Below are 22,475 nucleotides of genomic sequence, written 5' to 3'. Positions count from 1 at the left end.
AGATTGATCTGACAGGTGAGTCCTACAGCAAACTTTTTCGTGTGTGCTCTACACTGTGTAAAAACTTTGCATCTCTCCTTTGCTTTAATATGCGTGTTTGTGGCTGCTGCAGCCGCTGCTGTTGAGTTTGTTTATTCATCTCATGTTGTTGTTTTGCAGATGTTTAATTCTGCTGTTGATCCAATATGAAGTGTCAGGGTATTTAGTGGCTGAAAAGCTTAATTTTAGTTGCACCCGCTGTGGTTACTATATCTCTTTTTTTTAGTTATTGTTGGCCATTTTTGTTTAGTTGTTTAAGTTTTGTCCTCATTTCCGGTTTTGTTCTGCAGTTGATAATCAGTTGTGTGCAGGCTGCAAAGTGTCAATGGTGGAGGAACATATTGTTGGTTTGGATTTAGGGGCTCTGTGGTGTCATGTTGACATGTTGATGCACTTATACTGTAGCCTAAATATGGTCATTAATTAAATAGGTCTATCATATAACATTGTCATGCCATAGTTTTTTTTCTCTATAGGCCTACCCTCCCAGCTTGCAAACAAGGTCACTTTTTGGGAAACACATTTTTGTGCTCATTTTCAAAGCAATATGTGTAAGATGACAAAATATTATGTGTTACAAAGTGTATGGCTTACTGTACAGCCAGTATTGATCTGAACATATAGCTTACATCAGGGCTGTCAAACATGGCTCCTGGGCCAGAACCAGCCCACCAATGGGTCCAATCTGGCCCACTAGATAACTAGACTAAGATTTGATTGATTGATTGACTGATTGATTGATTTTTATTTGTGTCATGTACACTTACATGTGCTCAACCCTCATGAGTTTACAAGACACCATTACAATGACACTACAGTAACAATCCAAAGTAAATGCTATCGAACTACTCAGTCCAGAAACAAAATGCTCCGCCTTCTATCCTGGCAAAGAAATTCAGCCACAAAAAGGTTCCCTTCTGAAACAAAACTCAAATTTTTCATGATCATCCAACCAAAAGAAATCAACATACACAGAGGTCATCTTACTGAATAATACATTCCTTATGTCTTCAAATACAGGACAATAAAACAAGAAGTGAACTTCATTCTCGACTTAGCCTAAATGACACAACAAAGATATGAGGTGCCAGGTTGCAGGAGCGAGTTAACAATGTGTTGCCTGCTTCATGTAAAATTCTGCTTCGGAGCCTCTTCCACCCTGACCAGAAAACAATCAGCAGCTTCAGTTCAGAAGAATCTGTATCAGGAAATGTGTGGATAAATGCACATGTAATGACAGTGAGAAGTGGACTGACTGAATGTGGAAAAACTGAGACATACTGGTCAAATTACGCTTATTTTTCTTAGAACATGTCAGCTGTTTTGTTAAAGGATGAACGCCTACAGAATGTACTTGTCATTCTTTACGCAAAAATAGGGAAACTATTGGAGCTGATGACTTATAGGTTCATCATCTGAGATCAAACTGGGCTGTACTATGTGGCCCATGATCTAAAATAAGTTTTACACCCCTGGCTCAGATGTGAGAGCAGTTTGGTTGATTGTAGGGATCAAAATCCAGTTCCTTCTGCTTACATGCCCAATGTAATTGCCCATTATGTCTACGTAAATGGGAACTGTTTATCTAAAGAAACTCATTTGCTCAATGAATGCAGTGTATATAAGAATGAAAGAGAGAGGAATCAGTTTTAAAACACATAAAGTATACGACGTAACTTTATAAGTAGCCCATAAATTAAAACAAAATAATTAGTTTCGTAAAAATAGAGGGTAAAGACCAAGACAAGCAGACACGAAACACCCAAAAAACTTTATTTATTATCTTCCTTTTAGAATCCAGCATTTACAGGTTTTTATTTTGAATACACCATCACTGTACTTCCTGCATGACATGGGCTTTCTCTGGCTAACTTTATGCGTCTCATGCTGGAGCAGGGCAGTGTGGCAGGGCCTCCCCCTCCTCCTCCTCCTCCTCCTCCTCCTCCTCCCTTTCCTCCTCCCTTTCTTCCCCTCCTCTCAACATCAGCACCAGAGGTTTATGGAGGAGAGCCAGTGGCAGATTGTGCTGCTATGCAGAATTTACTGTAGCCCTGTGTTTTAGCCCAGGGCAGGCACAGCCTCTATCATAAACTCTTTCTCAGTCCATTTTCTCATCAGCACTGACGATATTTAAGTGTGAGGATTAAGAAAACATTTGACTGAATCTGGAAAGAGATAAATTGCATCTGGTCTCTAATGACTGCTGTATCCAACCACAGTTTTAGTCTCCTTGTTTAGCTGCCTCACATCAGACAGGATTCAGCGGCAGGAACTGCATTAGTAAAGGCGGTTGTAAAAGGATGGATGCCATAGCTTGAATGTTTAATCATGATCCTCTGTGGGTTTTTTTCCCTTTGATCTGCTTTTATTGATTTTCCTCATCATTAGACTGGTGCATTAGCGTCAGCCTCATTTCCCTGAGTGGGTGCTACACTGCACCGTGACCTGTGTTAGTGATGAGTGGGGGAAACGGTGCAGATAGTGATGAATGGGGATTCCCTGAATGAAACCGAGCCCTCAATGTGATGTCACGCTATTGATCTAATATTTCATCTCGATGCACAAACCTAATTGCCTTCAAATGTGTTTTTTAGTGCATTTCCCGGATGTGTTAGTCATAACTCCCCCTTTGCATTAAAATCCCTCTGTCTCCTTCCCCTCTGTCTTTTTGAAATGTACAGAGGAGAAGAAGGGAAGGAGACGAGCGGTACATACCACCCAGATCATTTAGTTTTACGAGCTCCTAGACTCTTCATGAAAATGAGATTGCTGCTTATAGATGCAGGATAATTTCTCCAACAGGGTTCAGGTTGAAACAGAGGAATAGTTGGGGTTAGAGCCCCACCTTGTGGCAGGGCATTGTGCCTACAAGACTCAGGGAAGTACTTGGTTTTCATTTTATTATAACATTTAAGAATGGATGATTTTTTTCTATGCACGATGAGAAAATATTCCACAACAGTATTGCAGTTGCCACTCAGATCACTTAATGCATCCATAATCTTGCATTTAGATACATCTTTAAATCTTGTTAAACATTGGAACATTACATACTGTCAATGCAATACAAACAGCAGTCAGTACGCAAAGAAATCCGTGAAATATTTACCAATTTAAAGGGATACGTTGCTGGTTTTCAACCAGCTTTGTGTCATAACAATGTGGGCAGTATGTGTAAAAGAACTGTGGTAAACTTTCCTCCACCCTACCAGTTCCCAGATCGCCCTGCTCATCTTCCAATGATTTTTTCCTGGCTCTAAGGCTGTTGCTCGAACTAAAGATTGTACTTTTGCATTTTCATATGCCCGCCACCACGGACACAGAGTATAAAAGCGGATTGAATGGCTGCTCCCTTTCTCTCTGAAACTCAGATCAAACTGTAAGACGAGGCAGTGCTGATCAAATATAAACCAAGATAATGTTACTGTAGTGTCTAATTCTCCCCTGAAATGTTTTCAGAAACTTATTTTAGTGCACTTTATGGCTAGCCTGGAAATCCAGACCCAAATCTAGAAAGATTTAGGGTCTGGGCATGAGTAATAAAAATGGCCCAACTCGAGGGGCGGCACCAAGCATGCATTTGTAAATATCACTGCATGCAATTGGATAACACTACGACCAATCAGAACAATACACGGGGTCGTATCCAGAGCGCTACCAGTGGAGCTAACTGGTACATTAGACTCTTGCTGTATCCGGTTGGCAAAACAGCAAAAACGTCCTTCTTGCAAAGGAAAGACTCGAGTGACGTCTTCTGTTCCTCTTTTAGAGAAAAAGCCAAGTCTAACTCGTTCATTGTAGCGGCCAAAGCCGTTTCAAACAACTGGTGTTCATCCGTAGCCATCTTGCAATGTTTACTGACTGATTCCGGACTTCGTCGTCACAGCGCTGTCGTCATCTGTTTAGCTCACCTCTGGCCCGCCTATATCAGATACACCGATGTGATTGGTGCAGCTCGGCTCCAAGGGCATGGGTAATGAGCATCATTACTGATTGCCAGAGTGACTCGCTGAGCAAATTCAAATTGTGCTCTCGCGAGAACTCTGGATTTCCAGGGTACTTTATGGCTATAATACCTGACTTTGTGAGTAGGAAGTGGGCGCCACACCGTTTCCTGTATTGTAGAAAGAGAGGCTGAAAATGCTGAGATCACACGGTAAAACTAAGCAGATAAGATATGGACCAGCGTTTATTGCTGTGTATTTTTCTCTGGTCATGTAGCACTGATTTCGAGTACTTCTGTCTTTCTACTGCATAGACCCGTTTTATAAAGACACCATCTTTCCAGCAATGAAATATTTGTTTAAGTAAGATTATGAGAGTGAAATTTAATAGGTTGTCTCATTCATGGTGCAGAGGAACAGAAAAGAGGGCAAACAGAGAGGGGGTTATATATGTATAACTTCCTGATTCAATGAAACAGGATCATTTTATTGGATGTCTTTCAAAATCCTGGGAGTGTCTCACAGACCTTGTGAAAGTCAGTGCAGGGATTTGGGTATGTGGCTTAATAACTTAACTCTTCTTTAGCCCATCACTTCCCCAATTCTCCAACCTCGGCCGCAGTCTCTCCTGATCAAAACATGCCCTTGTATTTGTTCCTGTCCTCCTGGTTCTTCTCCTCCATGCGCATGTTGAGCACAGCCAGCTCCCTCTTGATGGCCTTCTTCATGCCGGGCTCCAGGTCCAGCACCCTGCTGAAGTCCTGCCGAGCTTCCGCCTCATTCCACACTTCCATGTGTGCCTTCCCTCGCAGGTAGAAGGCCTTTGCGACACCTGGAGGACAAATGCGAACATGTTTGACAGCCTCCAATCATGTGAGAGACATCTGCAGCTCGAGTGTGTGCTAGATGTTCTTAACTGCATAATTCTATCAGCCTTTTACAAATTTGTTCAAGTCACATGAGCATCTGTGAACACATACACATGCTGAAGTGCAGGCACCAGACCTTTTTATAGGGTCAGGCTTTCATAGTCACATGAAACATACATTCACAGCTGCCATAAATGATGCAAGAGCATACCCAGCTTGTTTGGAGCTGTACAGCAAGACAGTTCACACTCACAATATATCAGCTATTTGGAAGATGGTAATCTACTCAGCAAAGAAAACCTTTTCTGCTTTAGAAATGTCTATGTAGCCCCTCACTCCATCATGACAGAGTCACACACATCACATCAGTCTACGTCAGTAAGTGCCAAACCTGGGTGCTGGTTGATGATGTCGCTGGTGTGTTCGATAACCTCGTAGTATTCTTCCATGCGCAGTAGACACTGGCAGTAGTTGAGGGTTAAGGTGTTGGCCATCTTCTCCAGCTTCAACCACGGGGCCTCCCATGCTTTCTCCTTAAGAGGAAAGCAGCTCAGATCAACATCTATGCATACTGATTTATAGAAGCAAATAAAACTTAATTTTGCACCACTAGTTTGCCGTAATCACCTTCATCTGAACGTTCTTGATGCAGATGATCCCCTCCTTGTACTTTTGTCCGGCCAGTTGGTAATGTCCTTGTTTGTAGAGCTTGTTCCCCTGGCCATGCAGCACAGGGACCACCTTCAGCCTCTCCCCATCACTCAAAGCCCACGTCTCCCTGTCGTACTCACTAGGCTGCTGCACCTGTCAATCACACAGTGTATATAGTGAGTTAGTTTCTGAACGTCCTCACAGGGGAAGCTTCCCTTTGACACAGATCCTCATGAATCTTGGTTGTCTATGTACTTCCTCACCTTGAGCATGTCAAGGACAAAGTAGAGGGGTTTTGGTTCTTTCATCAGCTCGTCCAGGTCGTCGTAGCCGAGGCTGTGGTAAGCGAACATGTTGGCCATACCACACGTATGCATTTGCCATTCGACTGGGTCTTTGCCTTCAGCGATGCGCCTCATGCTCTTGGAAACAAGTGGATAGATGCCAGTGTGCTGGAGTGGAGAGAGGATCGCAAGAGTCTAGTATCGGCACATCATCAGTATTGATAGCTAAAGACTTTGAAATTAATTATATATAACACCCTGAAATGACTTCTCTGACAATATGACGGGTCGATAAGATAATGCTTTAATTCTGTGACTTAAGTTGTCGAAATAGGTCAAACTTGGCTTGGTTGTGGCTGTTGTCAGAATTGTCTGTTAAAGCTGGATAAATTTGAAGTAGTTTTCTTATTTCCCTAGTGGATGTGTACATTTTGAAAAGCATTGAATGTCTGCTTCGGCCAGTCGGCCATCATGTTAAGAGTAGGCATAATTATATGGTAATTTCCGGACAGGAGAGTCTTAATGCTTTCTACAGTTGGATGGGAAAAAAATATTAGTATTTATCGGCATTGACAGTCAGCCAAAATGAGTTAGAAAAGTGACATATTGGATATCAGCAAAAATCCCAATATCGTTCATCCCTCAAGTCAAAATTAAAATGGAATTAAACAGGTGACCGGAGTTTTTCTATAGTGAATTCTGTCTTATCCATAGACTTGCTTTGTTTATACTGCACTTACCCTACACAGGAAATCTGATTCATTTCATATTAAACTGATTAAAGATTGATTGTAATCACATTATCACATTCATCCCCAGTCTGTGTCCCCAGTCCAACATGGCAAGTTTGCCCTCCACTGGATGGGAGTGACACTGCACAACATATCCGGTGGGGTGCGTGGTGCGGCCATGTTGTTCAGAGAGGAGTGAATAAATGCTCTAAGCCCCATCAAATCTAATCAGAGCTGAGGCGAGTCAGTAGTGCTGATTCAGCAGGAATCAGAGCCGATTAGGGAAAAGTGAGGCTGCTGCAGATTAATGACAGTATGCCTCGACCCATCTGTCTCTGACACACACGTACACACACACACAAACACAAGAATATAAACCAGAAAGAGGAAATTATAAATCGATAAGATACACGCACATCGATTGCATATTCGGAGGAAGTATGTTTGCTCCATAACACCTGACTCTGGTGTAGGGGCGTGTATATTTATACAATGGATATCTGTATGGCACAGCTTTCACAACAGCACGTGGTTTAATTAGGACAAAACATGACTCACAAAGGAAATATGCAGGAAATTCAAAGTGAAACTGAAGTAAAAGTGAATCAGATGCTCCTCAGGCAGTATTCTAAACACATGAATATTTGTTATAAACCATGTCCGTGTGTAATTATTTAAGTGTTTTACTTAAGGCAGCCTGTTGATCCAGTTTTGAAAAAGTTGTGAGCACCCAACTCTGCCTCTGTCAGCCCAGTGCAGCCACAGAGTGATACATGAACAGAAGGATGCAATATATGGTTGTGCTTTATGTTAGGGCTTTAGATTTCAAAGTGGGGCACATAACACTTGTCATATTGTGATGTATTGCTTGTTATTGAAAACAGAGCCTATAACCACCACATCTGCAGCGTATTGCATTCTGCATAAAGTGAACAGTCAGATTTCTCAGAGGAGATTCGCACCAACAGACAATGATGCTCTGTGCTCGAGGAGGAAAACAATGCAACACACACAAATTAAAACACAGTTGGCACTTTTTTTGTTTTAGCACTCACAATGGTGTCGCACCAGAATTCAGCCACCTCACCGATCCTCATGGAGGACAGCAGCGTCTCCCAGATGTCCAGTTTAAACATGTTGCCGATCACTACCTCCATGGGCGTCCCCACCACTTTGCTGTCGTCTATCACTGTACGTTCATCGTCACACAGCTGGGTGCGGAAGTGAAATGTCACCTGGAGTAAGGAGAACCACATCAAGAGACATGAGGCTTGCTTGTTAAAATGATACCATGTGGACAGAAAGCGGGGGAAATACATGACTTATCTCGGCTTTAATTATGGACAAAGACTCTCTCAGGAAACACGAGGCAGCTGAAGTGACATGATTTATCAGAGAGGCCTAAAATGCAGATGATCTCTAATGCCATAAACTTAAAGATAGTATGTTGTGCTGAAAAAGGGGACGAAATACAGCTGAGCCTTAACAAAAATGTTATGTCACGAGCTTCACACAACTCCATTATTCAACAGGGCAGACAGACAGACAGGAGGAAGGACAGACATGCCAAGGTTACGTGGTTGTATAATGTCCAAGGAAAGTGAGATCATGAAAAACTGCCCATATGTCATAATAATAGTGCCCTCATTTAAGAACCAGTACGTCATGAGTGATTTTATTAACGTCAGATGATGTCAATTAGTGACTCATCAGTGTTGAGAACCATGAAGGAAACCTAATAGTTGTCACAAGTGTCACACAGCTGGTCTAAACAGGCAAATATCAAGGCCGCAAACTTGTATAACATCCAAGAAATGTTAAGCAGCAGTGTTTTCAAACTCAAGAATGGCTTCATAAAAAAGATTTTCTTCTGCTGCTCCTTTTCAGTCATGGAAATATGTATTAGCGTTGTTTTGACTGTGACTTTGATTGCTGGGATGGACATGAGAGGAAGAAATAAAGAATGTAAATGTAAGAAGTTGCCATTATAAATACATTAAGGGATAGGTGTCCTTTATCAGCCTCTACTGGCTGCCAGTGGGAATTGAAGCTACATGAACGTGCCTCTCCTCACATATTCTGTGCAGCTGCAGTGAGTAAAAATTGGCCCAAGTCAGGAAACTGGAATCCATAAATCTCAAGTGATGATGCAATGAATGATCAAATCATTACTGATCCAGTGTTGTAGTACTCAAGATCAGTCTTGGTGTCAAGAACACTTTGTGAAGGTATTGGTCTCGTCTTGGAATCGTCTGCATTTTTACTTGGTCTTGCTTCGCTTTCATACATTTTATTTCAGGACAGGTCAAGACCACAACTACGGGGATATCACTAAATTGCCTGTTCAGAAAAAGGAGTGTTGAATAAATATGGTTGATTTTAGTGTTTTGTATTTGTTTGCTCTCAGAAAACAAAGAAAAATTCCCACACAAAAAATCCTCTGCAATGCGTTTTGATTGTCTACCTAACTACCTACCTACCTACGTCAATGACATGAATGAAGAAGAGTCTATGGTTTGCATTTTCCATATTTTATTGCCATGCAGTGTGGGACTGTCACTGGTCTCAGTTGTGGTCTTGACCTAGTCTCAACCCCCCAAAGTCTTGGTCTTGTCTAGATACACTGGTTCTGGTCATGACTTGGTCTAGGTGTAGGTCGTCTTGACGACAGATCACAGCCATGCTTTTCAGCAGGTCAATAACAGTCCGTTACTTCTTCTTTTAAGTCATGTGCATATTATCAGGAGACACAACAGACATAACTAAATTGTTCCTTTTAATAGAAGAAAACAGTATTTCTGTCATGTCTAAAATGAAGTCTATATGATAGTCAAAGACAGGTTGGTGAAGAAGAGCCTCGATTTGGGCATTCTCTGTTTTTGATGCTTTTGATCCCTCTTTGTCTCTGCATGCTCTGCATAGTGTAATTATTAAGTGCCTATGTAACTTCTATTAGATTTAGAACATTAAAACTAGCTTCGTGAGGAATATTATTAATCATTCAGACACACAGAGCTGCCACCTATCTGAAATATGGTTCGGGTAGATTCATCTGCACAGTAAATGAGCTGTATAGTGAAATGGCTGTGGGCTCCCAAAACTAATAAATGTTGTATTAATGTAAATAAAATACTAAAGTTCTACAGTACCTTTGCCCCGGTGATGAGTTTTGGGATATCTCCGGTCCCTCCATGCAGGATGGTTTTCTTGATTCCCTCCATACCCAGCAACATCGTGTCCTGCATGTCCGCCATCTCTTTTTATTTATTGATATGGATCACCTTATATTACCGTATATCTCAGGAGTGTGTTTGTGTGTACGATGTGTGTGGTACAACATGTGTGAAGGATATGAATCATACGGAGGTGGTGTTCCTGGTGGATTAGGTTACGTAGGGATAATGAGATTAGAAACTTCTCCTCCTCGCCTCATCATCTCTCTGCTGTTGCTTTGTGTATCAGTCGTCATCAGCACTTTCTCTGGATGCTGTCGCACTCGAGAAGCATCCAGAAAGGAGGAGAAGCAGAGTCAGAGCGACAGACATTTGAGCGCGATTACATTTGCATAGGTTTTTTTTATTTGTTTGTTTGTTTTATGTGTCTATGTAAATGTCTGAGTGGGTGCTGGATGTACCCAGAGACCAGAACAAAAGTGTGTGTGCGTATATGTGTGTGTGAGAGAGACAGAGAGAGTAGGAGAAAGAAAAAAAAAACACACAAATAGGTCTGTGAGAGTGGGACATGGTTTCCATTCCAGAGGAAATTTCCTGGATTTATGTGGATGTGGTGATCTGAACAATGCCGAGAATACTGAGAAATGGTGGAGCAGACAATTACTGTATGGACTCTTTGACTTTGTCTATTAAACATCTGTCTCCCATCTGTGCTGTGTGGATGTCTGTGTGTGTGTGTGCGTGTGTGTGTGTGTGTGTGTGCGTGTGTGTGTGTGTGTGTGTGTGTGTGTGTGTAATCCAAGGCTCCTGTAGTGTTTGCTAACAAAGTCTGCAAGCAGTTTGAGAGGGCAATTATTCCAAAAACATTACCCAGTGTTAATGCCTTATTCTGTTCTAATTGCGCACATAGAAAAACCCCATAACTGCACCTTGGCAGTGCTCACAATTGTATAACTTTACAGCTTTGTGTTTCCTCCGTGGAACAACATGGAGGAATAGGTATTTGTCCATGTATTATCCTGAGAGATTGCTGTCTTATCTCTGTTCAAATAAGACCTCTATATCCTTGCAAAGTGCTGCAACGTACTATCAGGTTTGCCTTTTTTTTTTCCACTGATGTGAGAGTAACAGGATTGGGCAACAGTTTGGTATGCACTTGGCAACTCTCCAAGCACAAGCAGGGAGAAGATAGTGCGCCCTCATGTGGAAGAGGTTGGTAGTGCAGCTGGAGTTTGTCCTCTTCTTGATCCTGTCAGGCCTGATTTAAATATATTGTAAATGTGGATGTGTGAAGCCCTTATGAGACATTTATATGACACTGGGCTACACATACACTTCATTTGGCTTCGTAAATTCATCTGTAGCACGCACAGATAGTTACAAAATGTGCTCAGCAGATGTGTGAACAGGGTGAGGTGTTAGCTTCATGAGCACTATCATTATAATATTAATTACAGTGTGTCTAAATAACTTTGAATTGTTTCCTCTCTCTGGATTTTTGCTCCTCCATCCATCTCTGTGGAAACACTGGGCATATGGTGGGGTGCTTCTCTTGGATGACAGGTTTGTGTTGCTATAGTGACAGCCTTTTACATAATTATCATATCTGTGAGTTTAAAAGAAAAAGGAAAGAGTGATTAATCATTGTTGGACCCCTGTCTGTAATTATAAACCTGAAAGAAAATATCCTAAGAGGCCTGAGCTGAATATGGTTTTGGTTTTTGGGTCATTTTAAAGTTGTGTGTGCGTGTGCGTCCTCACCTTTGCTCCGTTTTCCTACCATTGAGCGGAGGGAGAGCAGTAATACGTCCAACCTGTTGTAGAGGTAATACCATGACAATGCCGTGTGTTGTAATGCTCAGGCTTTGTGTCAGAGTGACTCATAATGCTTGCGTCACACCGCCTACATCTTTCTCTAGTGCTTCGCCTATGCGTGTCTAGCTGCATTTGTTTGTGTCTTTAAATGCATATCTGGATTTGCAGCATGGACACAGTTGTGTGGGGAGTCAGATGTGTGTCTGCAGAACTGCGTGCACACATCGTCTTTGAGACTACAAGGAGTCCTACCAGCAGGAGGAGGTACACCCCGGTCTCCTTCATATTTAGCCCTGCTGGAAACCTGTCGCTGATGCATTAGTTCCACTTTAAGCAAGTCATACTCTATTTCTGGAAAGTACAGTCGTGGATTTCCTGGGGAGGAGCCATTCCCTGTGTAGAGGCCATTCATTCATATACATAACCCACGGGGGAAGGGCTCCTTCCATGACGCACAACATATACGCACATAGCATAATGTTTATGAATGTGTAAACCTTTTGTGCTTCTGCTGTGGGAGAGACACAGAGAGAAAACACTTCTTTCTCTCCCTGTCAGATTGACAAGCAGAGCTGACCTAGCAGATCTAAAGGGAGGAGGAACATGCAGTAAGAGCAGTGTGGGGTTCACTGTGCAAGGTTGGGAGACATAATCCACTACATTTATTTGGCAGATGTAGTTACTAGGTATATTGCACATTGCAATTGTAAAGCCTATATTGAGTAGTTAATTAAACGCAAAACACAGTAAGTTTAATCACCCAACATATTTTTTTTTACAGTTTGTAACATTGTTAAAATTAGCACCACCACTACATTAAGATGCTGCCCAATAATCAATAAATATAATCCAACTAACACTGACAGAAGCCTTCTGTAAATGAGTGCTTTTACTTTTGAAATGTTAAGGTAGATTTTACTGATTACATTTACTTTTATTACTTTGCAGTACTTCATGTTTTCCACTTGGGGGCAGTGTGACGAGCTTTAACACAACATTCACACATTAGTTATGATTAACAATAGTCTTTATTATCGCTGTTGCATGTCAAAATACCAGAAATTAAGTCGATACCAATACCAGGGAAATCCCGCAATTGTCGATACCCAATTTGATACTGGGTGAAACACAAAAACAAAACAATGAATCCCGTGCACTTAAACATAAACCCCTTCATTAAAAACATTGAAATTATGTTAAATTTAAATTGTACCATTAATGCCTAACCTATGTTAATATATAGCCGACAGTATAGTAACACATTTCTCCTTGATTGTTGTTGCAGTTCAGTACTCGTACATATAAGATGTGACAGCTGGTGTTTGTCGTAGGCTATTTGTCCCAACCCTGGTCCACTGTGATTGGATGGCTGGGTAAAAAGTGACAGTGACGAGCACAGTGGTTTTCCCAACATTTTTGGCGGCAAATTGGTGCAGTGGTTAGCATTGTCTGGTTCGAACCCAAGGTGGGGGGTTCGAACCCCGGGTGGCAGAGGCCCTCTGTGTGGATTTTGCATGTTCTCCCCATGTCAGCATGGGTTTTCTCCAGGTGCTCCAGCTTCCTCCCACAGTCCAAAGACACGCAGGTTTATTGGTGACTCTAAATTGCCCGTAGGTGTGAATGTGAGTGTGAATGGTTGTTTGTCTCTATGTCACCTTCCATGTGTTGCTGTTGTTTCTCCGTATTGGTAGGTGCTCTTCTTCGTCCTTTAGCATTTAACAGCAGACAAGAACGCTTTTGGAGGAACTTCATCCCTGGTACCTACGATAACTACTAGGGCTGGCCCCTAATAATTGATCAAACATTAGTCAACCAAAGAGGTCATTAGTCAGCAAGATTTTATTAGCCACTTAGTCGCAGAAAAAAAAAAAAAGGTAAAGGACAAACCCAAGGCGATATGTAAACTCAGCTTGCAAACATTTGCCTGTCATTCGTCGAATACAAACGTGACGTATCATCTGAAACATGTAGGTATTATTAGCCACTTAGCACAGTCATTACTGCTTTGCTGACAGCGTCATTAACAGGCGGCTCGCTCAGTGTGTGACGTGCACTTGTAGATAAAATATAGGCCTATATTAATGAAGGTTCATTAGTACGGTTTTGTATTTCTCTGTAATGTAGCACAGTCTGATACTATTCTTTCTCACACCTTCAACTCAAACCATTGTGTTGCCCCGCCCAAAATATATCATTTAATAATTAAATTAATATAAACATGCGGGCGACTAGTGGACTAATGGCCAATAGTCATGTTTTAAATTTTTTTGTCATCAACATGGTACTGAAGTATCAGTTCTAGTGACATCTCTATTATCAAACTTATTAAGTTACTCTCTTGTTGGTCTCCACCAACTCCTGAGGGAAATATCTGACTCTTTATCTACTGTCTGCTGTTTGGTGGTTGATGAGAGTGCTGAGAGTGAACCAAAACAGTAAAGTTGTGTGCCAAAAAAACAACACAATGAGCTAAATTGAGGAAGGAGGAAGGAGTTGAGAGGAGCTACAGTCAGGTGATAATTCTCTGAAGATTTGTCTCTATGAGCAACACCCCACACACACGAGTCGTCATTTGTTTATTGTAAGTGCAGAAACATTTATTTGAACAGCTTTAAGGGAAATTTTGAAAGCAAGACATTTACTTTAATATATATGTATACTTGTAATCTAAGTAGTGCTGAGCAATATATCAACATTGTATCGATATCATGATATAAGACTAGATATCTTCTTAGATTGTGTTGCCTTTACCTGGTTTTAAAGCACCAATAATTGATCCTGTAGTATAGTCACAATATTGATATTTAGGTATTTGGTCAAATATGTCTTGATATACGATTTTCTTCATATGATCTCAATTTAAGTAAAGGATATCAAATACTCTCTACACCACTGAAGCATACACAGATTAAGACCAAGGCACCATGTCACTAAGTATCCATCTCCTTTGTTTGTGTATGTTTGTGTATCTCTCAGTGACACAGCGGAGGGTTACACTGTGACTCAGCCTCTCTGACCGCCTCCATGGAAACACTCACACACATATACGCACATACTTTTTGACGTACAACTGGTGAAGTTAATCTACCTATTGTGCACACCTCCATTCTGGGCTAAAGACAAATGCACAGATATTTTGCACACTCTCAGACACGCCCTGTTCCTGCACACGCACACACACCAGGATTACAATGACTGAGAGGGACTGCTCTCTGAGAAGCACAGGCATGCGCACACTGCGCTGCCCAGAGGCTGTACACTCAGCTGGAAGTATGGATCACACGACACGCACACATACACGCACAGATCAGTAATGCATATAACAGAATTCCTAACATCCTCAGTGGAGACATTAAGCCAGGGGTTTCATCTGCTCTGACTTTGGAAGGAGGACATCAAAAACTTTGAACCTACAGATGCTTTTCAACACTCCCCACACTAATAATGACATGCCTCGCTTCAGAATCTTTTATTCTTCTTTTATTGAATCAGTTTGAACTTATTTTGGATCATTTGCTGGGTCGACACAGCCTGGCAAGGCTATTTCACAGTTTTCACTTTCGTCATTTTGGTCTAGCCAAGGCTACGGATGAAATACGTGGAGACAGATGTAATTTTAAGGAGTCTGACTATAATGGATGATTTACCGTTTTCTCCAGTTACATATCACTATGAACCCTTCCTGAATGGACACACAGTACAGACTGGACTGTCACTGGTCTTTTCCTTCTATTTTTAATCTGGAAAAACAGAGGCTGCTGTGGAAATGTCAAATTACTCCTAATTCTCCTGCAGAAAATCATTTTTTTTTTTACAAAATGTAGGGAGAGATGTCACAGAACACAGTTTATTTTATATCTTCAATGCTTAGTAGTAATGGTAGTTAATGAAGTTAAGCTCATTATGGGTAATGACCTAAAGAATGAGGTCACAAACTGCCGAAATGAGTTTCTTCAGAAAGGTGGCTGGGTTCAGCCTTAGAGATAGGGTGAGGAGCTCGGACACCCGGAGGGAGCCCAGAGTAGAGCCACTGCTCCTTTACATGGAAAGGGGTCAGTTGAGGTGGTTCGGGCATCTGATCAGGATGCCTCCTGGGTGCTTCCCATTAGAGGTGTTCTGGGCACGTCCTACTGGTAGGAGGCGGAGCTGGAAAGCGTTCTCGGGGAGAGGGGCGTCTGAATTACTTGCTCAGCCTGTTGCCCCTACGACCTGGCTTCGGATAAGTGGTTGAAAATGGATGGATGGATGGATGGATGGATGGATGGAATGAAGTTCAGGACTTTGGAGACGCAGGATGTTCCCCTTGCCCCTTGGTGTGTAATATCGACACCAGAGGCAGCCTTTGGGGACTTTATGAGAAGTACAAGGCTTTGGTAAGTGTCTTTAGGGGCATTTTTTAACATGAAGGGCTCTAGTTTCGCAGACCGGGCGAGGCGGAGGCGGAGGCGCAGCGCACCTGCACTTCGCCAACTGGGTGTGGCCAGGCGGATTTTGTAAGTTTGGCACACCGTGCGCCCTGGCATCTGTCATTCTTAGAAAAGTCAAAAGAAAAGAAACAGAGTGAGACTGCGAGAGAGAAAGAGAGAGCGCACGCGCGCACGAGAGAAACACAACATTTACATTGATTGATTGATTTACAATTGTGGTGACCTCCTCCCAGGCTACCTTTGCATCATCAGCCCGTGGAGGTCTGCTCGCAGTTCCATATATTCGGACACTGCGAGCTTGGACCTCCCGGACCAAAATATCAGTTTCCTCCTGGGAGAAGTTTGGCCGTCTGACGCTGCTGCTCTCTTCTGCAATGGCGAATTGAGTAAACTCTCATTACGCCTTCGCGCTGCGCATTTAAGGGCGAGGAGAGGGGCTCATTTGATTGGTGTGATGTGTGTAAAACCCACTCCACGCCTTCTCTCCTACCTCTTTCCGACTTGCGCAGGTAGGAGGGACGGAGGTGGGAAAGAGGAGTAGCTGCGCCAGGCACCTGGCCACACCCAGTTGGCAAAGCGCAGATGCGCTGTGCCCCCGCCTCGCCCGGTCTGCGAAACTAGAGCCCCTGGTTTCAGCTGGCGAGCTTTTAGCGCACCTTCGGTGAAGCCTTTTGGCACGAAACTGTCACTGCGCCAAGCTGGATCTGTCGACACCTCCCCCTGCTGCACCGCCACACCCATCTCAGCGCACCTCGGTCTGTCAAACTACCAAACTGAGCGCGCCTCGGGTTGCGCTGCTCGAAACTAGCTCTGCGCAGGGTTCGCCACCCTGCGCCACCCTGCGCTGCGCTGGGAAACTAGAGCCCGAAATGTTGCTCAGATTCCCAGCATTTGACCCTTGATGGGCTTGCCACTAGGCCCGTTGGATTTCAAACCTGATCACCATGATGGCTGATTTGGAAACGTTCTCTTATATCATGAAAACAGCTCACCGAAATGTGAAAACATTTGTGGCGAGAATTAAGCCATGCAGTTGCTGAATCTGTCTTCATTTTAGATCAACAACAGTTAGTTTAAAAGTTTTTCGGGGGTTTCTAGAGTGAGGTTAGTTATGCTAGAGGCCGCTGATTTTCATCAAGTAGCCTAGATTCAACTTTACGCAACTTTAGCCCGTCTCTTGAAATGCAACGCTGTGCAACCAGAATGCATCAACCAGCTGCTTACATAGACATTAAATGGGAAGTGTGAAAATGACACATCTTGTGGACACATACCACCGGAGCAAATGACGTATTTTATAGAGTGAGAAAGTCTGTGTATGACGGAAGGGAGGGGACGTGGATGGGTCAAACAAAATAAGACTTTAATCCAGGGGAGTTTGTGTCCCTTGAGGAACCAAAAGTCAGTGTTGTTTTAACGTAACGTCGTCTGCACTGACATCACTTAGTTATGTATTTACTTAACATTATGGTACATAACAAACCTTCTTGTTTTAAGCCAAAGCAGGATCTTTTTACTACACCTAACCAAGTAGTTTTGTTGCCTAAATTCCACGTTTCGATGTGCTTCAGCTGTGCGTCACATAGATATGCTAAAGGAGGCTCTGTGCATTGCTAAGAGACACAAGGGGTGTGACAAAGAGTCAATATTTGACAATCTGGGAATGAGAACAGGTTGCAGCTCTAAATGTTCACTGATTTGCCCAGTCTGTATGTCATTAGACTTAATCAACCCTTGAATGGTTATTTACAGAGTTGAATTTTACCTGATATACCTTGCCATGTGAGGACTGACACAAATCTTGAAAACTGTTCTCATCTCAATCCTGTCCTCAGCTGCTCCCATCAGGCCACAGATACTAGGATGTAGTCTCAAAGTGTGGAACAAACAGGCGTGGAAATTCTTTCACACCAGCTGAGTGGCTGAAATTAATTATCAGTTGTTGGTACTTTCCTGTGCGCTGGTGAAGAAGCACAGATTGACTTTCAGGAACAGTAAAGAAACTGCAGCTCAACCAGCATTCGTGCATGCATGGACACTGACGATACTTGTTACTGGACGTCATCCAGCAGTATTTTCATGTTGATGTATGTCAAGGCTGCAGCACTGAATACCATACAGCATGATGTTGTTAGTCATAGGTTAATAACAGCTTGTCTAAACAGAGGATGGACTCAGTGACATATTACCTCATAATGCAGTTAGTGAAGCACACATCAATCCCACATCAAATAGGCAAATAATGTAACATTTTGCACATGACCTCTGAGGTAGACTTCTTAAAATGTATATAGACAATGATAGTTTCAATGCAATGCAAGTATGTGCTGCGTAAATGTGTCTAAAATGATCCAAAAAAGTCAGTGATGGTTATTATACTGTACAGTTCCTTCTGATTGTGATTTAATCTTTTGATGTAACATTGCTGTGACGCTCATATGAGTAAATGTCGAGGTCTTTGATGAATGAGAATAATAAATGTTATGCCTTCTTACTTCTCTACTCCACCAGATTAGGAAGTGAAATTTTGAAGATTTCCAGTCCATCCCTCATATTTCCTCCGAAGATTTGAAAAGGATAAGCGAGATGGCAGCAGTTCAATCAAGCTGGTCAAATCCTTTAGGCTCACGGGATTTCATATTTGGATTGTCTATTCAACTTTTTAAACAGTGTGTGTGCCTTATTTATCAAAGGGGCCAAAATGGAGGAAAGCTGTGCGCACAACATTCATTCATAGATTACAGATGTCTGTGGAATTTGAGCAATCACCCGCTCGCCAAAGCTCCCAAACAATGTATCTGCGAAGTTATGGTTAAGTGAGAGTCCTCTGGTCCCTCAGTAGTTGATAGTATTCGTCATCAGATCATGCAGGTGTTCGTAGTATCGTTTCCAACCCTTGTAATGTTCCACTAGCACATATTTCTAAGTCAAAATTTCCTTGTAGGCCTTGCAGAACAAGGTCACAGATCTAAAAGGATTGCATAACAAATGGCAGCCTCCCAAATGTGTCTTTCCAAGTTCTGCTGTGAGTCAACAAGACAATGATTATTTTGTTCTATGGCTAGATTAGCACAGGGACACACAACAATAACACATGACAAAATTGATATTTAACCCTGCATTACACTATTAATGTTGACATATTTAACCAACAGGGAAAAGACAGTCCAGGCCATGTGGTGATAACTAGTTAATTCTGTCTTCCTTGTGTAAATCCAGTCTATTCCTGCAGTAACACACATGCGTAAAGCAGACTGTTGGCCACAAGCCCAAGCAGAAGAGGTCAGAGGTCAGAGTCACTGCTGTCTAAACCACTGAGGCAGAGGACTTTTGACCCTGCAGTACCTCTTCTGGCCAACAGTAGGGCTGCTGGATAGCTCATTATGTGTGAGTGAGCGTGTGTGCGTGTGTATGTGTGTGTGCTGTAGCTATCCTGACTTGAAACATTCTCAGCAGCAGCCTGCACTGGAGTCCTGTGAAGTCATGCAGCGGGTAACAACAGGCCAGAAGTTTCTGGAATGACACATAAGCTCAGATTCCCGAGGTGTGCATCAGTTGCTGCTCTTAAATTACACACGTGTTTTACTTAATGCAGTGTGTGTAGAGGGAAATGAAATATACATAGCTCACAACTGATTATTTCCTCTTGCATTCTATAGCCCATAATCTTTTAGCCTGTGCACAAGGATCTGTATTGTTTTGCTCAGATATCCGTGGCTCCGTCCTAATCCCCGCTCTGGCCTTTGGCTCTGAGGCTCTTCCCCAGCCGCAGCTCCCCCTGACCGGGCCCCTGCCGTCCTGCTCTCCGCCTGGCCCCGACCTTTAGCTACATACCAGAACACATAGCAGCCGGGACAAAGGGCAAATGCACACGACACATAAACACACTCATACAGTACATACCGGCTCCCTGTTTCTTATGCACACAGTAGTGCAAAAGGTGTCCTCTGTGGTGCAGGAAATATTGAATCTAGGTCTGTGACGTGCGACAAAAAGGGTGCAGATAGAGTGACTGCAAGTGACACACACACACATACGCACTCATGGCATGGCCACTGACACAGCCACCTTTACAGTTGCATGAGCTGGGTTACCCAGGGTTACCAGGTGGCTATAGGCTGGATAACTGTGACATCACACAAAGCATTTAAAAATTTTAAACATGGGGGTCCGACTAATCACTTCCGCTACCTCAAACAATGATCTGTCATCTTTCCTCCCAACAAAATAATAATAAAAGTAATGGAAATATGTCCAGCCACTTAAGGTGATCATTTCCATCTTCCAAACTTGCTTGCTTCTTTGTGATGTGCATGCAGAGTAGGACAATTACGAAAATGAATCTGCTGATGTAATTCATTGTTGTATTTCAAGTAATTGCACTCCTTCTTTTACCGACCATAAGTACAGAGTTGTGTTTGAGAATGTTTTCCCTTTCCAGATTAAAAACTGACACAAATCACAGTATTCATAAATGTATGAACATGTAAAATCAGTAGAGTACCCCTTTAAGAATTAAGTATGTGTGAAGTGCAGCAAAAGTACTTGAATAATAATGTGCAGCAGTACTCATCAGCAGACCATATTTAAAAACCCTGTCAGGCTCTACAACCAAACTTAAAACAATCCTATTTAAAGCATCTTTTAGCCTCCTTAACCTCCTGATTTATGGCTCAAGATTTTAATCCAGAGAATGCATATCTGTCGCTGTAACCTCTAATATCCTGGTGCCTGTAAGTCATCAGTGGTGTCAGTGGTAATTGACAGTGTAGTTTTGATGAGAAGCTGACAAAGACAAGGCAAATCCTCCCGTGCCCATGCTGCGAGCTAATAGAGCCAATTGACCTAATAGACCTGATGGGCCTGCACAGACCTGGACACACACTATTTACCTTCAACAAGAGCTCATGCCACTATTAAGACATCTACTAAGACATTTAGATCTCTCTAAATCACCACCTGCACGACAAACAAAATGCAAATGAAGCCTGTATACAGACAGAGAAACATTAATCACAGGGCATTCTCCTGAGATAATTTGTGTCAATGCAAAGGTCGAAACATGAATATACTGTCTTGTTTGAAATGCAGTAAGTATAATTTTCCTTAAATTCTGGATTCCAGCCTCGTGGTGTTGTTGCACATCAACAAACCCTGATTTCGTGGACTGTTTTTCATTAAGTATCACGCAAAGGCAAAAACATTAAATGCAATAAAAACTTACTTAACTTACCAACTAAATTCTCTGCAGCAAACAGACGTTCCCAACACCAGGCACATAACAGATGCATGACATCAGATTTTTATTTTTCACTCAAAGCACAACACACTCATTTTTGAGCAGCTATTGACAAATACAGCCCCCCTAACCTTTTTATATTTTTTTTCATTTACAGAAAACAGTAAAAAAAAAAGTTGCTTTTTTTGTACCACCTCTCTCCCAGTCTCATATTTTACTCGCCAATCTCACATATAATTTTACTCTTGACTTAAAGTAAGGGTAGGCAGTTTTATTTTGTCTCACTGGGCAAGAATACCATAATAAACTTTAAGCACATTTCAATTCAACTGAACTGAGTGTGAAGTGAACTGAGAGAAAACTAGACCTCTGCACCTCCTTTTGCCTCTGTTTCCAGGCTTTAGAAAATTCAGTCTGTGATGGGAGACTTGGGCCAATTACACACCATTTCAGAGAGAGTGCGTTCCTGTTGGCTGTTTTACAAATGCAGATGCATGTACATGTCCCTTTGGTGAAAGCCTGATTCAATGGCGGAGACTCCTCCAGAGAAAGCTGCTATTCGAGCACTGGCAACAACTGCCTACACTGCAAGTGTGACACTGACACGATGAAGCGTTTCGGAGATGGAGAGAAAATGTAGCCTTTAGTTTAGCCTTCTGCTAACTGGAGCCAGAGGCACATGGTTGTGGCTTCAAGTTCAGGTTTGTGTAATGTTAGCTGACATTTGCTAGGGCCTTGAATCGCAATGTGTTCTTCGCTTCACTCCCTGCAGCTACAGACCATCCGCCAGGAGGAGAGTGGCAGCCACACCAACCTGAATCTAGCCAGCACAAACCATAGTCCCAGCGGACCACATGGCCCTGACTCCCCACCATGTCGGCAAACTTTCTGTTGCTTCCTTTACACAGGTTAGATCTGATGCTGTCACTGGCCGCAGGCCCGCTGTGATATCAAGCGTTTGGGGGTTTGCGCTGGCAGAATTCGAGCAGCTACAGCCGCCGACCAAAGGTCCATCTCTAGAGCTGCTGCCTGCTCTCCTCCCAGCAAAGCAGTCTACAGTGGCGGGGAGTGAGGCGAAGGGACGGTGGGGCTAGCGAGCTAATACTTGCCTCATTTGTGGTCTGATAAAGAGAGAGATAGAGAGCAGGACAAAGAGGAGCTGAGTGAATGTGCTGCAATAAACTGCATAATGAAATAAGATTAAATAAATAAATGTATGGAAAACACCGGGTTACTGTGTGAAGCATGTGCATATGTACATGGTTGTCTGGTGGGAGAGTTAGAGGTTTAAGTTGTGCTGTTT

General features: G+C 42.6%; 1 protein-coding gene across 1 annotated transcript; it reads right to left on the bottom strand.

The window, feature by feature from the left end:
- Positions 1-4,290: 4,290 nt before the first annotated feature.
- On the bottom strand, positions 4,291-9,772 carry aipl1 (aryl hydrocarbon receptor interacting protein-like 1). Its single transcript, XM_050032425.1, has 6 exons — positions 9,668-9,772; positions 7,574-7,753; positions 5,767-5,955; positions 5,480-5,656; positions 5,244-5,385; positions 4,291-4,815 (listed from the first exon to the last, which is right to left on the bottom strand). Exons 1-6 carry the CDS (start codon positions 9,770-9,772, stop codon positions 4,616-4,618), a joined length of 993 nt encoding a protein of 330 aa, XP_049888382.1. The 3' UTR covers positions 4,291-4,615.
- Between the last annotated feature and the right edge of the window lie 12,703 nt (positions 9,773-22,475).

This window comes from Epinephelus moara, chromosome 2 (genome assembly GCF_006386435.1).
Source record: "Epinephelus moara isolate mb chromosome 2, YSFRI_EMoa_1.0, whole genome shotgun sequence".
Lineage (NCBI taxonomy): Eukaryota > Metazoa > Chordata > Actinopteri > Perciformes > Serranidae > Epinephelus > Epinephelus moara.
Note: the sequence above shows the minus strand (reverse complement) of the source record. Positions and strands in the feature narration are given on the sequence as shown.

Excerpts from the sequence above, each read along its gene's own strand:
- aipl1 (XM_050032425.1), bottom strand. The coding sequence starts at position 9,772 with ATGGCGGACATGCAGGACACGATGTTGCTGGGTATGGAGGGAATCAAG. Across the intron at positions 7,754-9,667 it reads AACTCATCACCGGGGCAAAG|GTGACATTTCACTTCCGCAC; the intron begins GTACTGTAGAAC and ends TCCTTACTCCAG. Across the intron at positions 5,657-5,766 it reads TTGTCCTTGACATGCTCAAG|GTGCAGCAGCCTAGTGAGTA; the intron begins GTGAGGAAGTAC and ends TGTGATTGACAG.